We start from the raw sequence: 15,453 nt of genomic DNA, 5'->3' as shown, positions 1-15,453 counted from the left end.
CTCATTCATCTCCTGCCACCACCGGGAAGCCACCTGTTCCCTTTAAGGGTCAGTATCGGGGCACTAAACCACCAGATAACAAAAAGCGGCGTTTTTAGCCCTCCTCCATCCCCACCATTGCATCTACCTGACCCTTCCCCACCCTCCACACACACCACATCCACCTCACCACTGTACCTCAACAGACTCCATCCATACTTACCTGCTTGGCAGTCCATAACCAATGACACCTGGGTCCTCCGCATAGTAGATGAAGGTTACGCCATTGAATTCCATTCTCTCCCTCCACTGGGAAACGTTTTACCAACTCAATCCTCTCCCATGCTTTGGGATGAGATCTCCTCTCTTCTACACAAAGGGGCGATTTCCCCTGTACATCCCGACCTGGCTCACACTTGCTTTTTTTCCCGCTACTTCCTAGTAGACAAAAGGGACGGAGGTCAACGCCCCATCTTAGACCTCCGAGGCATTAACAAATTTATTTCACCTCGCAAATTTCGCATGGTTACACTAGCCAACATCCTTCCTTTCATCACGAAGGGAGCATGGCTCACCAAGGTTGACCTCACTGACGCATACTTCCACATCTCAATCAGACACAACCATCGCAAATACCTCTCCTTTGCACTGGACAACCACATATTTTCTTTTTCCGTATTACCCTTTGGTCTTTCCTCTGCCCCAAGGGTTTTCACTAAATGCATGTCAGTAGTAGCTGCTCACCTACGCCAGAACGGCGTAACGGTTTTTCCATACATAGATGATTGGCTTTTTTCAGCGAAATCTCGTTCCCAGCTCCTCTCTGACATCTCCTTCACCTTGTGTCTCTTACAGGAACTTGGACTTGTCGTAAATTTCGACAAATCCCACCTCATACCTACCCAGCGCATCCATTTCATTGGTGCCCTGATAGACTCCACATCCCAACGAGCTTACCTGCCAGAAGACCGGTTCTCCAATCTCTGCCAAGCCATCAACAGCCTGCTTTCTTCAGGCCGGTCCTCTGCATGGGCTATCCAATCTATCCTTGGCCACATGGCGTCCACTACAAGTGTGACTCCCTTCGCCCGGCTTCGCCTCCGCCCACTCCAGTCCTGGTTCCTGGGCGTATTCGATCCCATTCACGACTCACAATCCATGATTCTTCAACCTCCCGCTCATGTCCTCAGCTCCCTCCTGTGGTGGACAAAGGAATCCAATGTGTGCTCAGGTCTCCCATTCACACCCCCACGCCCGTCTCTGTCACTCACAACAGACGCCTCTTCCCTCGGCTGGGGAGCACACCTCCGAGACTTAACGATCAGCGGCCGCTGGTCTCCCTCAGAACAGAATCTCCACATCAATGCACTGGAGCTACTGGCGGTGGGAAAGGCCCTCCGGGCCTTTGCTCACCAAGTCTCCAACCGCACCATCCAGGTAGTCACAGACAACACATCAGTAAAATTTTACCTCAACAAACAAGGGGGAACCCATTCCCCAACACTCCTCTCCATATCATCAGAGATCTGGGAATGGTGCATTCGGAGGAACATATTCCTCATTGCAATCCACCTTCCGGGAAAAGACAATATCCTGGCGGACTCCCTCAGCAGGACTCCGACCACAACCCACGAGTGGCACTTGCACCCCAGAGAGTTCAACCTCTTGACCCGTCACTGGGGCCAACCACAAGTAGATATGTTTGCCTCCCCAGACAACACACCGTGCACACTCTTTTGCGCGAGGCTCCACCCTCACGTATTCCCAGGTTGCTTAGGAGACGCCTTTCTCTTTCAGTGGTCTCAGGGGTTCCTCTACATCTTTCCTCCCCTTCCTCTACTCTCCAGAGTAGTGGCGAAGGTCATCACAGACAAGGCCAATTGCATCCTGATAACCCCATGGTGGCCCAGACAACCATGGTTTGCCCCTCTCCTTCACGCATCACGAAGAACGTTCCTTCGCCTACGATCCAGCCCGGATCTCCTCACCATACAAAACGGACTGATCTGCCATCCAGATCTTCCAACTCTACGCCTCACGGCGTGGAGGATCACACCATGAACCATCTCTCCGAGGCTGCACGGCTTATCATCCAGGCAGCCCAAAAGACTTCCACCAAAAGAGCTTACACCTATAAATGGTCAAAATTCAAGTCTTTCACTCACCCCTTGGGCTTTGAGCCTGACTCAGCCCCAGTACATATTGTATTAGATTTCCTAGTTCACCTATCCTCACGGGGTTTTTCCCTCTCCTCAATTAAGTGCTATCTCGCAGCACTCTCCTGGTTTCGGAGGAAATCAGGACTACCGTTCCTTTTTCAAGATCCGTTGATACAGTTATTTGTTAAAGGTTATAAAAATGTTCACCCCCCAGTTTCCCCTCCACCCCCGGCTTGGAGCCTTGAGCTTGTATTGTCTCAACTCTCCAAACCTCCCTTTGAGCCCATGGCCTCCTGTGACATCTCCCATCTTTCCTGGAAGACGGCGTTCCTAGTGGCCATTACCTCGGCAAGGAGGGCCAGTGAGCTCGCTGCTCTTCGCTCAGATCCTCCCTTTATTAGGTTTCATGAGGATAAAGTAGTCCTTCGGACTGACATCACTTTCCTTCCCAAAGTTGTCTCCAAGTTTCACATGTCCCAAGACATCACCCTCCCTGCTTTCTTTCCTAACCCTTCCTCTCCTTTGGAAGTTGCACTCCACGCGTTGGATGTCAAAAGAGCCCTCTCCTTCTATATATCCAGGACAGCCTCCTATAGGAAATCCCCTAGACTTTTCCTGAAATACCGGAAAGATGCCTTGGGGGATCCAGTAACATCTCAAAGACTATCATCATGGATAGTATCCACAATTCGCTTAGCTTATGGTTTAGCGCACAAAGAGCCTCCTTCAACTATCCATGCCCACTCTACGAGGTCACTTTCAACATCTCAAGCCTTTCTCCACGGTGTTCCTGTCCACGACATCTGCAGAGCAGCAACTTGGACGACACCTTCTACCTTTGCCTCTCATTACAAGCTCGACATCCTCGCCAAGAGAGATGCAGCCTTCGGCAGAGCAGTTCTTTTCTCCTGTGTGGCATGACCCACCTCCAGGTTGGTAGCTTTACAGTCACCCATTAGTGCGCATTTCACAGACTACACGAGGAAGAAATATGGGTTGCTTACCTGTAAACGTATTTCTTCCAGTGATAGTCTGTGAAATCCGCACGTCCCGCCCGTCCTCCCCTCTTATGTCATGCCTCTTTTCCTGGCTGCTGTCTGGCTGCAAGGAACTGAAGCGGAACTCCGCCTACTGCCTATTATACCATCGGGAGGGTGGGCGGGACTCCCGCCTAAAATCTTTGTATCTAGAATGTTCCGAAATCTCTGCGCATGCGCACAGAAACCCATTAGTGCGGATTTCACAGACTATCACTGGAAGAAATACGTTTACAGGTAAGCAACCCATATTTTTCAATACTCCCATCCTACACCTAGCTCCTATCACTTTGTTCTCTATAGAAAGGGGGAAAGATACTGAATTTAATGTTGAATTTTTATTTTAAAAAATGGAAGCAAACTAGGTAAATGTAATCTTTAGATTATTACTACCCATGAGGTCAGTGAACTGAACATCTTAGTTGAGCTTGGTCTATGATAGATAGTTCGCTTGAGCATAGAAAGCTTGGATTTCTAGACTTACTATTTTGACATTGAATATAGCAGTGTGCTGAATTTCCTATCCAGCAAATGAAGCAGAATATGTAATTGCAATGTGTGTAACAAACTTTGAAATGTAGTTGAAATGTAGTTGCTTGGGATATTAAGTTGCTCTGCTGTTTGAAAGGCATCTCTGAAACTTTCATAATTATTGCATAAACTAACTACCTTCCTGCCTCCAAGAATACTGACTACACAATAGACTAGGAATTAGTATGCCCTTTCATTTTGCATTCCTTCTCTTCATACTGAGAAGTGTGGATAAGTTACTTCATTCTGGATTATACCATTAAAAACCAGGAAGGAGCAGGGTGAAAGTTTTGCTTCGGACAGGTGAACTCTTTCTGAGTAGCATTTTTAATTAATATGGGTTATGCTGCAGAGACTATGAAGAATTATTAATTATTGTTATTTCTAGAGCTTCCACATTAAGGTATGCTGTACACGAGAAGCTTGGAGACGCAAATATTAGTTAGGGTTGCAATATCAAAGAGATGGGGGGGGGGGAGGAAGAGATTGCAAGAAGGAGATCAATTTGACAGAGCTAGAATAAATTTGATTTATCAAAGACCTGGAGGGTCTTCCTCCAGGGGCAAACCAAGAATGGGCAACTTGGAAGTCCCAGAACAAACTCAGAAGTGGAGTGGGCAGATCAAAAGACAACCTGGCAAAATGGCACTAATTAAAAGTGCCATTTTACAGCCTTTGGCTTCTAACCAGTGGGCTGGTTGACTGCCATTTTTGAACTCGACGTGTTTCTAGTAAGGAATGTAAATATTTTGTATCTCTATGCCTTCATCTTACTGATGCAAAATTATCTACATTTCCTAAATAAAATAAATTTTCCTAAATGTATTTTCTGGTTGCTTCCCTTTGGAAACAAAGGAATACCACTCTTATGATGTGTTAAATTCCATTGCTTTCTTAACTTGGGTATAATAATATAATTATCTTTACATAATAATGATGAGAGATGACTTGCCTGTATCTTGGAGTCTGAAATTTCATGTTGCTTGTTTTAAACATTTCTATAATATGATATAATATAATATAATATGATTCCAGTTTGTAACATGTGACTTAGAATTTTTTCTCCTTGGCACAGGTTATGTGCTTTTTTAGGGAAAGATTGTAGGAATGCCAGACCTTGAATATGATCATTTTTTTTTAAAAAAAAATCTCATTTCTTGCATTTAATCTTATTCCCTTAAACTATGGAAAGACAAAAGGTAGCATAGTGGAGGTTGGAGTAGCATTCTGGAAGACAGGGTTTAAATCAACACTTGGTCACTGAAATGCGTGACTTTGGGCATGTCATACTCTCAGTCTCAGAAGAAGACAAAGGCAGATCCCTTTGAACAAATCCTACCAGAAAAATTCCATGATAGGTTTTCCTATCACAGTGAAGGCAAAATCCAAACCAGTTGCTTCTCTGGCCCCTTTCAGATATGCCCTATATCCCAGGATCTGATCCCAGGTTTTCTGTTTATCCCAGATTATCTGACAGTGCGGACTCACACAATCCAGTTTAAAGCAGAAAACCTGGGATCAGATCCTGGTATATAAGGCCTGTCTGGAAGGGCCCTCTTTCCTATTTGTTTTTCATTGCTTCCTGCTTGAGAACATTTGGCTATTGTAGCTGCCTGTCTCAGCTCTTTCATATTCTCCTGATTATGAACAGAGCTCCAGCAGTTGCTTGGAGGTATATGTAGTACTCCTCTATAACCCTTGTATGGTAGTTTGTGTATTAGACTGAATCTTTAGAGATCCAGTTTCTAGTCTGCATCAATTCATGAATCTCATAAAATGGCATTGGGCCAGACACTAAGGGTGAATAGAAATTGTTAAAAATAAGTGAATGGAATCAAAAGGCCATTAATTATGTTTTCCTGAAGTAAACTGTAGCCGTCTGGTTGTTACCAGCCATATATAGAGTTTTTTACATACTGATCTTAAAATCCTATTGAATTTGTAAACCTAAAAGGAAGTAAAGTCTCTTCAGAAAATGTCTGTTGAATATAAAGTCAAACTAAAAATACCGAACTTTTTATCAAATGTTCTTAGAACAAGTTTCCCCCCCCCCCCCCAAATTGATATTCTTTTCTGAGTTCCACAAGTTTGATAAGATGCTCTTTAGATTAATGGCTCGGAATTTTAATCAATACTGATGCTGCTTTCATGGCATATCCATTAATGTTTTGGCTCATTTTAGTGTGCATTTTAATGTACATTTGTTAAGGAGTTTCTTTTTCCCTTTTGAAAATTCCAATCGCCATAGTTTTTGATGACCCATTGTAACCATTTAATGCAACATCTTTTTGCTTGCTTGATAATTATCTGTTAGGGAGAGACATAAGATCAGAAGAGACTCATTTAGTTTCCAGATCAGAACACAAACTTGTGACTTTATTCTTTTCAAATTGGCTTTCCTGTCGCAATTTATCTTCAGATTTATCCAGGTTCCGCTGCAGCGCATAGCACTTGACCAGGTGATGAATTCTTTTGTATTTGAGACTTGTCAGAGGTACTTGATCTTGTGAAGTGCTCTTTGTGTTGTAGAACTCTTTCTATTCTTTAATGTCCCTGTAAGAAGTAATCAAGGCTATGTTTTTGACTCTTTGAAGAGCCATTAATAACCCGCTGCCTGCAGTCCTGCTGGCTTAAAACTTTAGCTGATAGATTGGCAAGAAGTACTGTAGTGTTTTGGAGCAATAGCTAGAAAGGAGAGGATGCTACTAACAAGAAGAAGTGACTTGGGGGCATGGCAATATTATTCTCCTTGACTGTTATATTTGTCATATATTCAAAACTTGGGTTTCCAGGTAGACATGAAATCTACTAGGATTTCTTTTTCTCCCTCCCTTACTTCAAAATTTATTGCATTTACACTTTGTTTATTAAGAACATCCCCCTTCGCCTTAATTTAATACATAAAGCAGTGACGACAATACTTATCAGCACAGCTCTTTCATTTTGTTTATACCTGAAAGTAATTTTTTTCTTCATAGTAAAAAACCCCTTCAAAAATGGGTTTTATTTTTATCTTAAAATATTCCTTTTAACTGGTACAGATTTTAAATGAAAATTTACAAAATCCCCGTGCTTATACATTTTTCCCTTTAGCTAGAATGAATTACAGATTAATTTTTCTTTTGATTTCTTTGCATGTGCACAATTTTTGTATTAATTAGCTAGTGGTATAATTTAACGGCTATTAATTGGTCAGAAAAAAAAGAAATATGTTCGTTAGACTTGCCAGTCTCAGATGTACTAATTTGCACAATGACTTGACCAAATTTGGTCAAGATATGTTCAGACGTCTTGGTTATGTAAAATCGTTTGTGCTCTTTTTATCTCGAGTCCACCTAGGGGATGACAATATGCTACATTTGAAAGACATAGATACTCAGTAAAAAATTCTTTACTACTTCCTGTTAACACTCTGTCAACACACTTTTTGTGTGTGTCACTGATAGTAATGCTGGGCCCAGTGTGAAATTGTTAACCAGCTGCCACTCCGCCAGCTATTTCTCTTGTCCTTACAGTTTGCAAAGAACTGAAGGTGACTAAAGGTTGACATTTTAAAATAGATACTGAAATCTGGTTAAAATGTTCTATGCATGCATTGCACTGTGTTCTATATATGTACCAGAGCATTCTATAAAAAGGAGGCAAATTTAGAATGTCTTTGATATGACAAACTGGACTGTATAGAATTTGAAAACAGTTTGCTCTTGAAGATAACTAGTAAGCAGAGCTTTAAAGTAACAAGTTACAAGTAGTGCATTTAGGTATCTTGCTTGGACCATTCATTTCCTTCTATCTTCCTGGACATTACATGCTTGTTGGCATGTTATTTGTTCACAAGGTGTTTTGTAGCCGTTTTTGGGCAGGGATTGAAGGAGAAATTCTGCCACCTATTTTGTGATTATATTGGATAATCAGGTAGCTTCAGAATGAACTCTGGGAAGTCTGCATGAGGCCTGCCCGGCAGTCACCACTTTTCCTGAATTGCTTTACTCTTCTGTGATTAGTTTGGTCTTTTAGATTTATTTGTTACACGAGATCCATTTGTAAAGCTAGGAAAAGCAGCTATGGTCACAGTTGTATAATATGAATATTAGAGGCAGATACCCTCACCAGAAATGGAATAACAAACACAAATGTTTACTCATTCCCTCTGATCCAATCTGTTGCATTTTTCTTAAATACAATACCTGCTCCTTTTACTATCACTAAAAGTAAGAAGTAATTTGTATGTAACAATTTTCTACTGGGTTGTTTTTGGCAGCAAAGTCTCAATAAATAAATACATAAGTCTCATTTCAAAAGCAAAACAAGTGGGAACAAAGTGACTTTATTCATGTAAGAAGTAGTTTACTTTTTGCAGTGTTATTTGAAAAGGCATTTTGACTGGGATTTTTCAAGTTTTACGCCATTCTCTTTACCTAACAATTATGAGCAATGCAACAAGCAATTGTAGCAATTAATGGTACTTTATTGTCCTCAGATACTTTAACATTTTCAAATACTTCAACAAATCTTTTGAAAAAATAAAGAAAGAAAAAACCCTCTGAGGATGCCTGCCATAGATGCAGGCAGAACATCAGGAGAAAATGCTTCTCAAACATGGCCATATAGCCTGAAAAACTTACAACCCAAAGAAGAAGGAAAAAAAACATTTAAAACTTTCTAATAAATTTCTTATCCTGGCCTGAGGTAGTTTCTGACACTTCATTGGCAATAGCTCTCATGTGTGACCTCTAAAAAATTCTGTGTGGGTTTCTTCCTAATTTCTTTGCAGTGGTTTTGGTTTTGTGACACTGATCTTGAGTTTCCACTTTCAGCTCTGAAGCTACCTTCATCTTCTGTTCTTTTCCTTCCCTGTATTATGGATTTTTAGGGAGCTTTTCATGCAAATACTCAAAAGAAATCTGATGCCAATCCTTAAATTCAGATATGGTCATAACAGTTTGACATTTTCAAATCCTGTCTCTCAATATACTACATATTTGACAGAAATACATCCCAATAAACATAACAAAATGCCAATAGGTATTGCAATAAATACAAGATCCAACATGAACTAATGGTTTGAATATTGGACTATATTTCTGGAGATGAGTTCCAATCGCTGTTTGGCCATGGAAGCCCACTGGATGATCTTGGACAAGTCATGCTCTGTGTCTCTGAGGAATAAATCTTTCAAAAAAAAAATCCTGATAGGCTTACCTTAGTATATGACCTGAAGGCACATAAGTAAATTGCAATAAATGTACCATGTTCTGTTAAAAGCCCTTTTCCTGTTAAACATAATCTTTTAGTTTTATTCCAAGCACACATCAGTAGTTATAGTTCGATGCACATTGACTTTGGTGCAGGATGTAGTGAACTCTGTTGAAGTAAAAATGAAGCTGTACTTCTTATACTTAAATTATTTAAAACTGTGAGGTTCTGAGACCTTCATTGAAACCTAACAGTGTAACTTTTTTCTTTGTGCTGCAATCATAACACCTGCTTTCTTTGCCGTCAAGATAGCATTTAAATTCTACCAAGAAACGTCCTCTCATCCATTTTGAGCACTCAGAAGGTTTTGGAGTGTTTTTTTTAAAGGAGTGAAATAACTGTTAGCTGGCAACATAGTAACACCATCTACTTCAGCTCTTTGCATTAGATGCTGGAAGTTTTCATACCATAGAACCATTGTGTTAAGCACAAGACCTCCAAACTATTTTAATAGATCAGCCAGCATTCTGTCTGCATCAGATACTTCCAATGACTCATTTTGAGGAAGAAATGGGTCCTCTGAGAGGTATTTAAATAAGTTCTGTCCATTTCACTTCTCTCAAATATTTGATTCAGACCCAGGTGACTGGCCATATCTGGGGGAGCAGGAAGATTTTCCCAAGGAGAGACATCTAGTCAAAATAACAATGGCCCTTTCCTGTCTAAATGTGTAGAAACTTGGGGTCTACAAGACCTCAGGTCTGACTCGCTTGCTGCTCTATCTATCCACTGAGCAGTCCATCTGTGGGGAAGCTATGTTTTCCAAAAGCAATGACTTCTTGTCTGTAGCTCCTTTCCCCACTTATTTTAATGATCTACTAAAATTAATTAATATGGCGGGGTGGGTGGTACACCAACAAGATTCTGTCCCAGTTACCCACAGTTAGGTAAATTAACTCCAACACTGTTGACTGTGGGTTGGGGAACCTGTTCAGGGGGATGAAATCACAATAGATCACTGCAACTCCACTCTCCACCCGCCAGGCTTTTGCACAGAGAATCTTGGTGGGCAGAACTGAGAGAGATTAACCCTTCCAATCTCATCCAGCCAGGTTTCTGTGATACATACCAGGTCAGCCAAGTATTTTGTTAAAGTCCTCTAGAATTTTGTTATCAATCCCTTCCAGTTTTGTGTTATCCACAAATTTGATATGGATTCCATCTGGACCACTGTCAGCAGCTGTGGAAAAGGGACTTATTAGCCTCCAGGAGACTTTGATGAAGTGCAGTTGCATCACACCTTCTTCTTCAAAAAGAAATTAGCTTTTTTGACCCTAGATGCTCCTGAATGCCCTCATATTTTGGGGTGTTTGTAAAATGTTTTTACAAAATTTTACAAAGTTTTGATTGCAGTTAATTTAATATAGTGGTAGACAGATGGTTGATCTGGTTCTTTTACTAGAGCTCTGGTTGATTTGTGTTAGCTTAGCAAGAATTCGTAAGGATTACATGGTGTTATTGTTTCCACTATTGAGTACAAATGGTTTGAGGTTACAATTGTTTAATTCTGAGTGTTCATCATTTGCACCAGGCTCTGAATAGATCTTCATGGTTTAGGTTAAGAAGGAGAATTCTATAAAATAGATTCCATCCCTGCTTTAGGAAAACATCTTTTGAATTTTACCTTAATTTTTTGGATTTTTAAAAAATTCAAATGTTTCTTTTCCTCTTTAAGGGACAATGGAGACAGATCAAGACACAGAGCCCCCAGGAATGCCCGTATGTCTGCACCATCCCTTGGACGCTTTGTTCCCAGGTAAGATATGCATTCTCAAAAAGGCATGACAAATATGCTGCCTATTACCCAGCTTCTTTGTTGGAGTAGTATTATCTCTTACCATATCAATATCTTCTTCTAGGCGTTTCTTGCTGCCTGAGTATTTGCCTTATGCTGGGATTTTCCATGAACGTGGACAGCCTGGTTTGGCCACTCACTCCTCTGTTAATAGGGTCTTGGCAGGTAAAGATTTTCTATATCTCCTCCTCCCTCCTTTTTTGGAATGTGTTACTTATATATAAGCTAGAATTGGTCTGAAAATCAAAATGATATAGCAACAGTCTGATTATTATGTTTATTGTGTTTATTTATACCTGCTTATTCTCTCCCCAAGGAGACTAAAAGCAAGTGATTAGAAATAGATAATGAATGGACTCTAGATTGTCCAAATGGTCCTTAGGCATAGGTTGTTGAATAGTTACTGACAAAATTGATTCTATACTTGAAAAAGTAGTACTGACCAGGTGAATTCTAGAATGGAATTCCAAAGGGAAGATGACGGAACTTTTTTTTTTTTTAAAAAAAAAAACTCCATTGCACCAGAAGTGTTTCTGTTCCTTCTTAAAAATTAACATTCTGACAAGTTAATGATTAGTTTGCAGCAGTCCCTCTAATTCAATTATAGGGTGCCTTGTTCATGTTCCGGCTTGTACAGCTCTCAAGAACAGTTCAGATTCAATTAGCATCTTAATAGGTGCATATTAAAACTTTTGCAGCATCTGGAGATAGAACATATAAAATTGGGAATGTCTTGTTATGCTGAGTGGGAAGAAGGCATATAAAATGATACTTTGCTTGTCATGAAAAGAAGTTTTGTGATAGAGTTCAGAATTGGTTTGTGGGTCTCGAAATATTCAGATGCAACAGTGATACAATGTTTGCATTCATTAGAGCAGGGGTCCTCAAACTTTTTAAAACAGAGGACCAGGTCACCGTCCCTCAAACTGTTGGAGGGCCAGATTATAATTTGAAAAAAACATGAAAGAATTCCTATGCACACTGCACTTATCTTATTTGTAGTTCAAAAAACACTTTAAAACAATACAATAATTAAAATGAAGAACAATTTTAACAAATATAATCTTGGAGAGGCGGTGGACGAAGCGGCCCCAAAGCTGCTTCGCCCACTGCCTCCCCCCTTCTCCTGCCTTCAGGATGAGGCGAGGCCTCGTCCCGAAGGCAGGAGAAGAGCAGGCTGGGCCCAGGGAGGTGGTGGGCGAAGCGGCCTCAAACCTGCTTCGCCCACCGCCTCCCCCTTCTCCTGCCTTCTGGATGAGGCGAGGCCACAGGATTTAAAGTGAGATGTACACTCTCTATCTACTCTTGAAAGTGTGAGGAGATTAAATTGTTATAGCCAATTGTGAGGAATGCTGGGAAGCACAGGCTATAAGCCACAGGAGATTCACACATTTATACTGGAAAAACATTTTGCTATCAGAAAATGGTGCATTAGCATGTTAATTGTGTGAATATGTACACAAAGTAAGTTCTGAGCTTCAACTTGAAGGTATAATAGCTGTATAAAAACACTCATTTGAAATTATTGTGGGTTATTATGGAATACTGCAGTATAATCAGCTGATGCTGCCTTGGAAAATCTTAAGACTAAGTGGATAACTATCTATTTGCATTTGGGGACTGATATTTTGCATGTCTTTCTTCCTTGATATAATTCTGTTTGGATTTCAAGAAGAGAGTGTTTTGTCTTGTCTTGTCTTGTCTGATAAATCAGTTTTTAAAATTAGAGAATATTCCATCCCATCTTTTCAGATTTCTCCCAGAATTAGGTTTACTTGTAAGTCTTCTGTAATCATTTCCCGTAAAGGGCAATGGTGATCAAAACACGTAGTCTCCTATGGATGGCTCACCCACCTTGGTTTTGAAACATGCTTAGAAACTGCAGGTTGATGGGATTAATCAACCATGCTCTCATGCTTAGATGTAAAAGGAAGCTTAATTGCATCATTCAGTTTGTTTATCTACTTACACAGAGGAAGGAGTAAACAAAGGGCTTGCACTAACATGCTTCTGATACATAACATGGCTTAATAAGGTGGACATCATAGTTTGCCATTACGTGCAAATACAGTTTGTGGTTTGTGAATGAAGGGTGGCTAGAGGGAAGAATGTACAGACCTGTGTTAGCAGTTCCATACAATTGCTTGATAGGTTACTTTTCCAAGTAAATGCAGCCCTGTTAGAAAAAAACTCACAGCAACCCAATATTCCCTTCCCTTTTTCTGAGCCTTTACCTCTCAGAAGTAAATTCATTTAAACTACCTCTTATTTACCAGAGTAAGGGACTTGCCTCTTTGCTCATCCCTGGAAATAAGCTTTCCGTACATAACATGAAATATCTACTTTCCTCCTGTTTTTGTTGTATAAGTGCATAGGGAATAGAGAGGAGACCTGTTGCTTTTATCTGAGATGCATCTTTTCATTGTTCTAGTTCGCTGTGTGGGATTTTGTGGTAGGCATATGGAATTAGCTCACCGGGAGATGACAATTTGCTGCCAGGCAACACGGCAGCATTCTTTTCCAGCTCTGCCTTGCTGGAGACATCTGATTTACTTCTTCCCCAGAAGCTTTCAGCTGCTGCTGGTGGTAACCTTTCTTGCTAATCAATTTTGATGGGAGTAATTAGGTTTCGTTTTGTTTTACTTTTATTACCATGGGACAGCTCTTTACTTTCTACTCTTATGGCTATGATATGGAATATATACACTAGTTGAAAATAGCTTGTTTGAACTTCCATGAGTGAATACAAGTAAACCTTTAGTACCCCAGGAAGGCAGTTTCTTTTACCAATCCAAAGCCAAATAAGAGACAGGTTCCCAAACAATGTCATTGGGCATCTAAATTATATTATTAAATCCCCGAGTTCTTTACCAATCCAAAGCCAAATAAGAGACAGATTCCCACACAATGTCATTGGGCATCTAAATTATGTTATTACATCCCTGAGTTCTTTGGTGTGTTTTGGATAGGAAATTGCTGAAGTCGCATTGATTTTTGTAATTAAAGATCTGCATCAAGTTACATTGAGATTTTAATAAACCATGCAGAACATCATTGTCCAATTTGTTTGTAGTTAGATGTTTTAGTGCCATTTGCAAGGGAATGGATAAAGACTCAGAAATGAGAGTTGGAACCAAATAAGACAAGTACTATTGGTGGGTGGAGGTATTATGCTGTATAGAAACTGTGCTATGCTGAGTTTTATTTCCCTTCAACGAACCAGCTTATAACCTGAAAACCTTCCTGGCTATAGTGTTGTTTTTGATGCCCATAGTGGATCCATATCTTCAAGTATATCCTTTTCTGTATTGTTGGAAGAATACTAGCTATACCTCCTGATTCAAAAGAATGACTTTAATACATTTCCTCATGCTTTGGCAATATCTGATCCTAGATTAATTACTGAAATTAATTACTTTGAAACTGCCCTTTGAAAAGGCTGGTTTATAACACAATAGTTAGTCTGTTCATACTGGCAAGCTGCTGTAACCATATTGGATTTTACGGTGCTTTCTTTGCTCACTGTTTTGTTTCTGAGAATAATGTAATGTGATTTATTTTGATTTTTGACGGTAATTTCTATTTAGTTCTGAATGCTTGGTTTAACTTACTAGTTCAGCTACTGGTTCCTGGGATTATTTAGTGCTGGTGAATTTTTAGTGCTGGTGCAGGTAGAGTTCTGGCTTTTTAAGCACTATTCATGGTAACATGTAAAAACATAGTTTTCTTATTGATCTAGATATAATGAAGTATAGTCCATAGTTGAATTAAATAACCTTATAGGGAGACCGTAACTGAGGCAGAATTTGTTATTCCAGTGATATGATATTGATGGAGCCCCCGGTGGCGCAGTTGGTTAAACCCTTGTGCCAGCAGGACTGAAGACAGGACACAGGCACAAATTTGGGGAGAGCGTGGATAAGCTCCCTCTATCAGCTCTGGCTCCCAATGCGACATGAGAGAAGCCTCCCACAAGGATGGTAAAATATCAAATCAGCCAGACGTCTCCTGGGCAACGTCCTTGCAGACTGCCAATTCTCTCACATCAGAAATGACTTGCAGTTTCTCAAGTTGCTCCTGAAATGAAAAAAAGATATTAGATATTGATTAGCTATTCCAAATTCCAGATAGTTTCTGCTTTCAGATGACCTCCCAAACACATCAGTTCACAATCTTTATTTATTAATTAATTAATCCATTTATAATGACTCAGCCTCTCAGTGCCCTACATATGATGCAAAATATACTAACCATTATTTACATTACCAAATAGAAAATTAGAAAGCATTTAAGAACATTATCTAAAAATAGACAGGAACAGTTTCTTTTAAAAGTACAAGCCACTTCAGTTTAAAGGGCCAAATCGCATATGAAATAATATTGTCTTCTTCTTCTTCTTCTTCTTCTTATTATTATTATTATTAAACTTTATTTGTACCCCGCTAGCATCTCCCGAAGGATTCGATGCGGCTTACACAGGCCGAGGCCTCAACACACAACACAACAATACAATCTAAGCAAATCAAACAATTAAAACCAGAATAAAGCAAAATAAACAACAGGCACAATACAGTAAACACAACTGGGCCGGGCCAGAGCAATGGGTACAAGATTAAAAGTGCTGATGTGACAGGAGGTGTATATAGGGCTTCCAGGGCAAGTGCGATGTGCGATGTGCAGCAATCATTGGTTCTGA

The 15,453-nt window shown here is 40.2% G+C and overlaps 1 protein-coding gene across 2 annotated transcripts in view; it reads left to right on the top strand.

Moving 5' to 3' along the window:
* The window catches only part of AMBRA1 (autophagy and beclin 1 regulator 1), a 168,294-nt gene that overhangs the window by 60,525 nt on the left and 92,316 nt on the right, over nt 1-15,453 (top strand). For both annotated transcript variants that reach the window (XM_060763813.2, XM_060763821.2), the window contains 2 exons: nt 10,638-10,718; nt 10,822-10,922. In XM_060763813.2, coding sequence (XP_060619796.2) covers nt 10,638-10,718; nt 10,822-10,922 — 182 coding nt within the window. The remainder of the gene's footprint in view (nt 1-10,637; nt 10,719-10,821; nt 10,923-15,453) is intronic.

The sequence above is a fragment of the Anolis sagrei genome, chromosome 1 (genome assembly GCF_037176765.1).
Source record: "Anolis sagrei isolate rAnoSag1 chromosome 1, rAnoSag1.mat, whole genome shotgun sequence".
Lineage (NCBI taxonomy): Eukaryota > Metazoa > Chordata > Lepidosauria > Squamata > Dactyloidae > Anolis > Anolis sagrei.
This window is presented reverse-complemented; position numbering and strand designations above follow the sequence as displayed.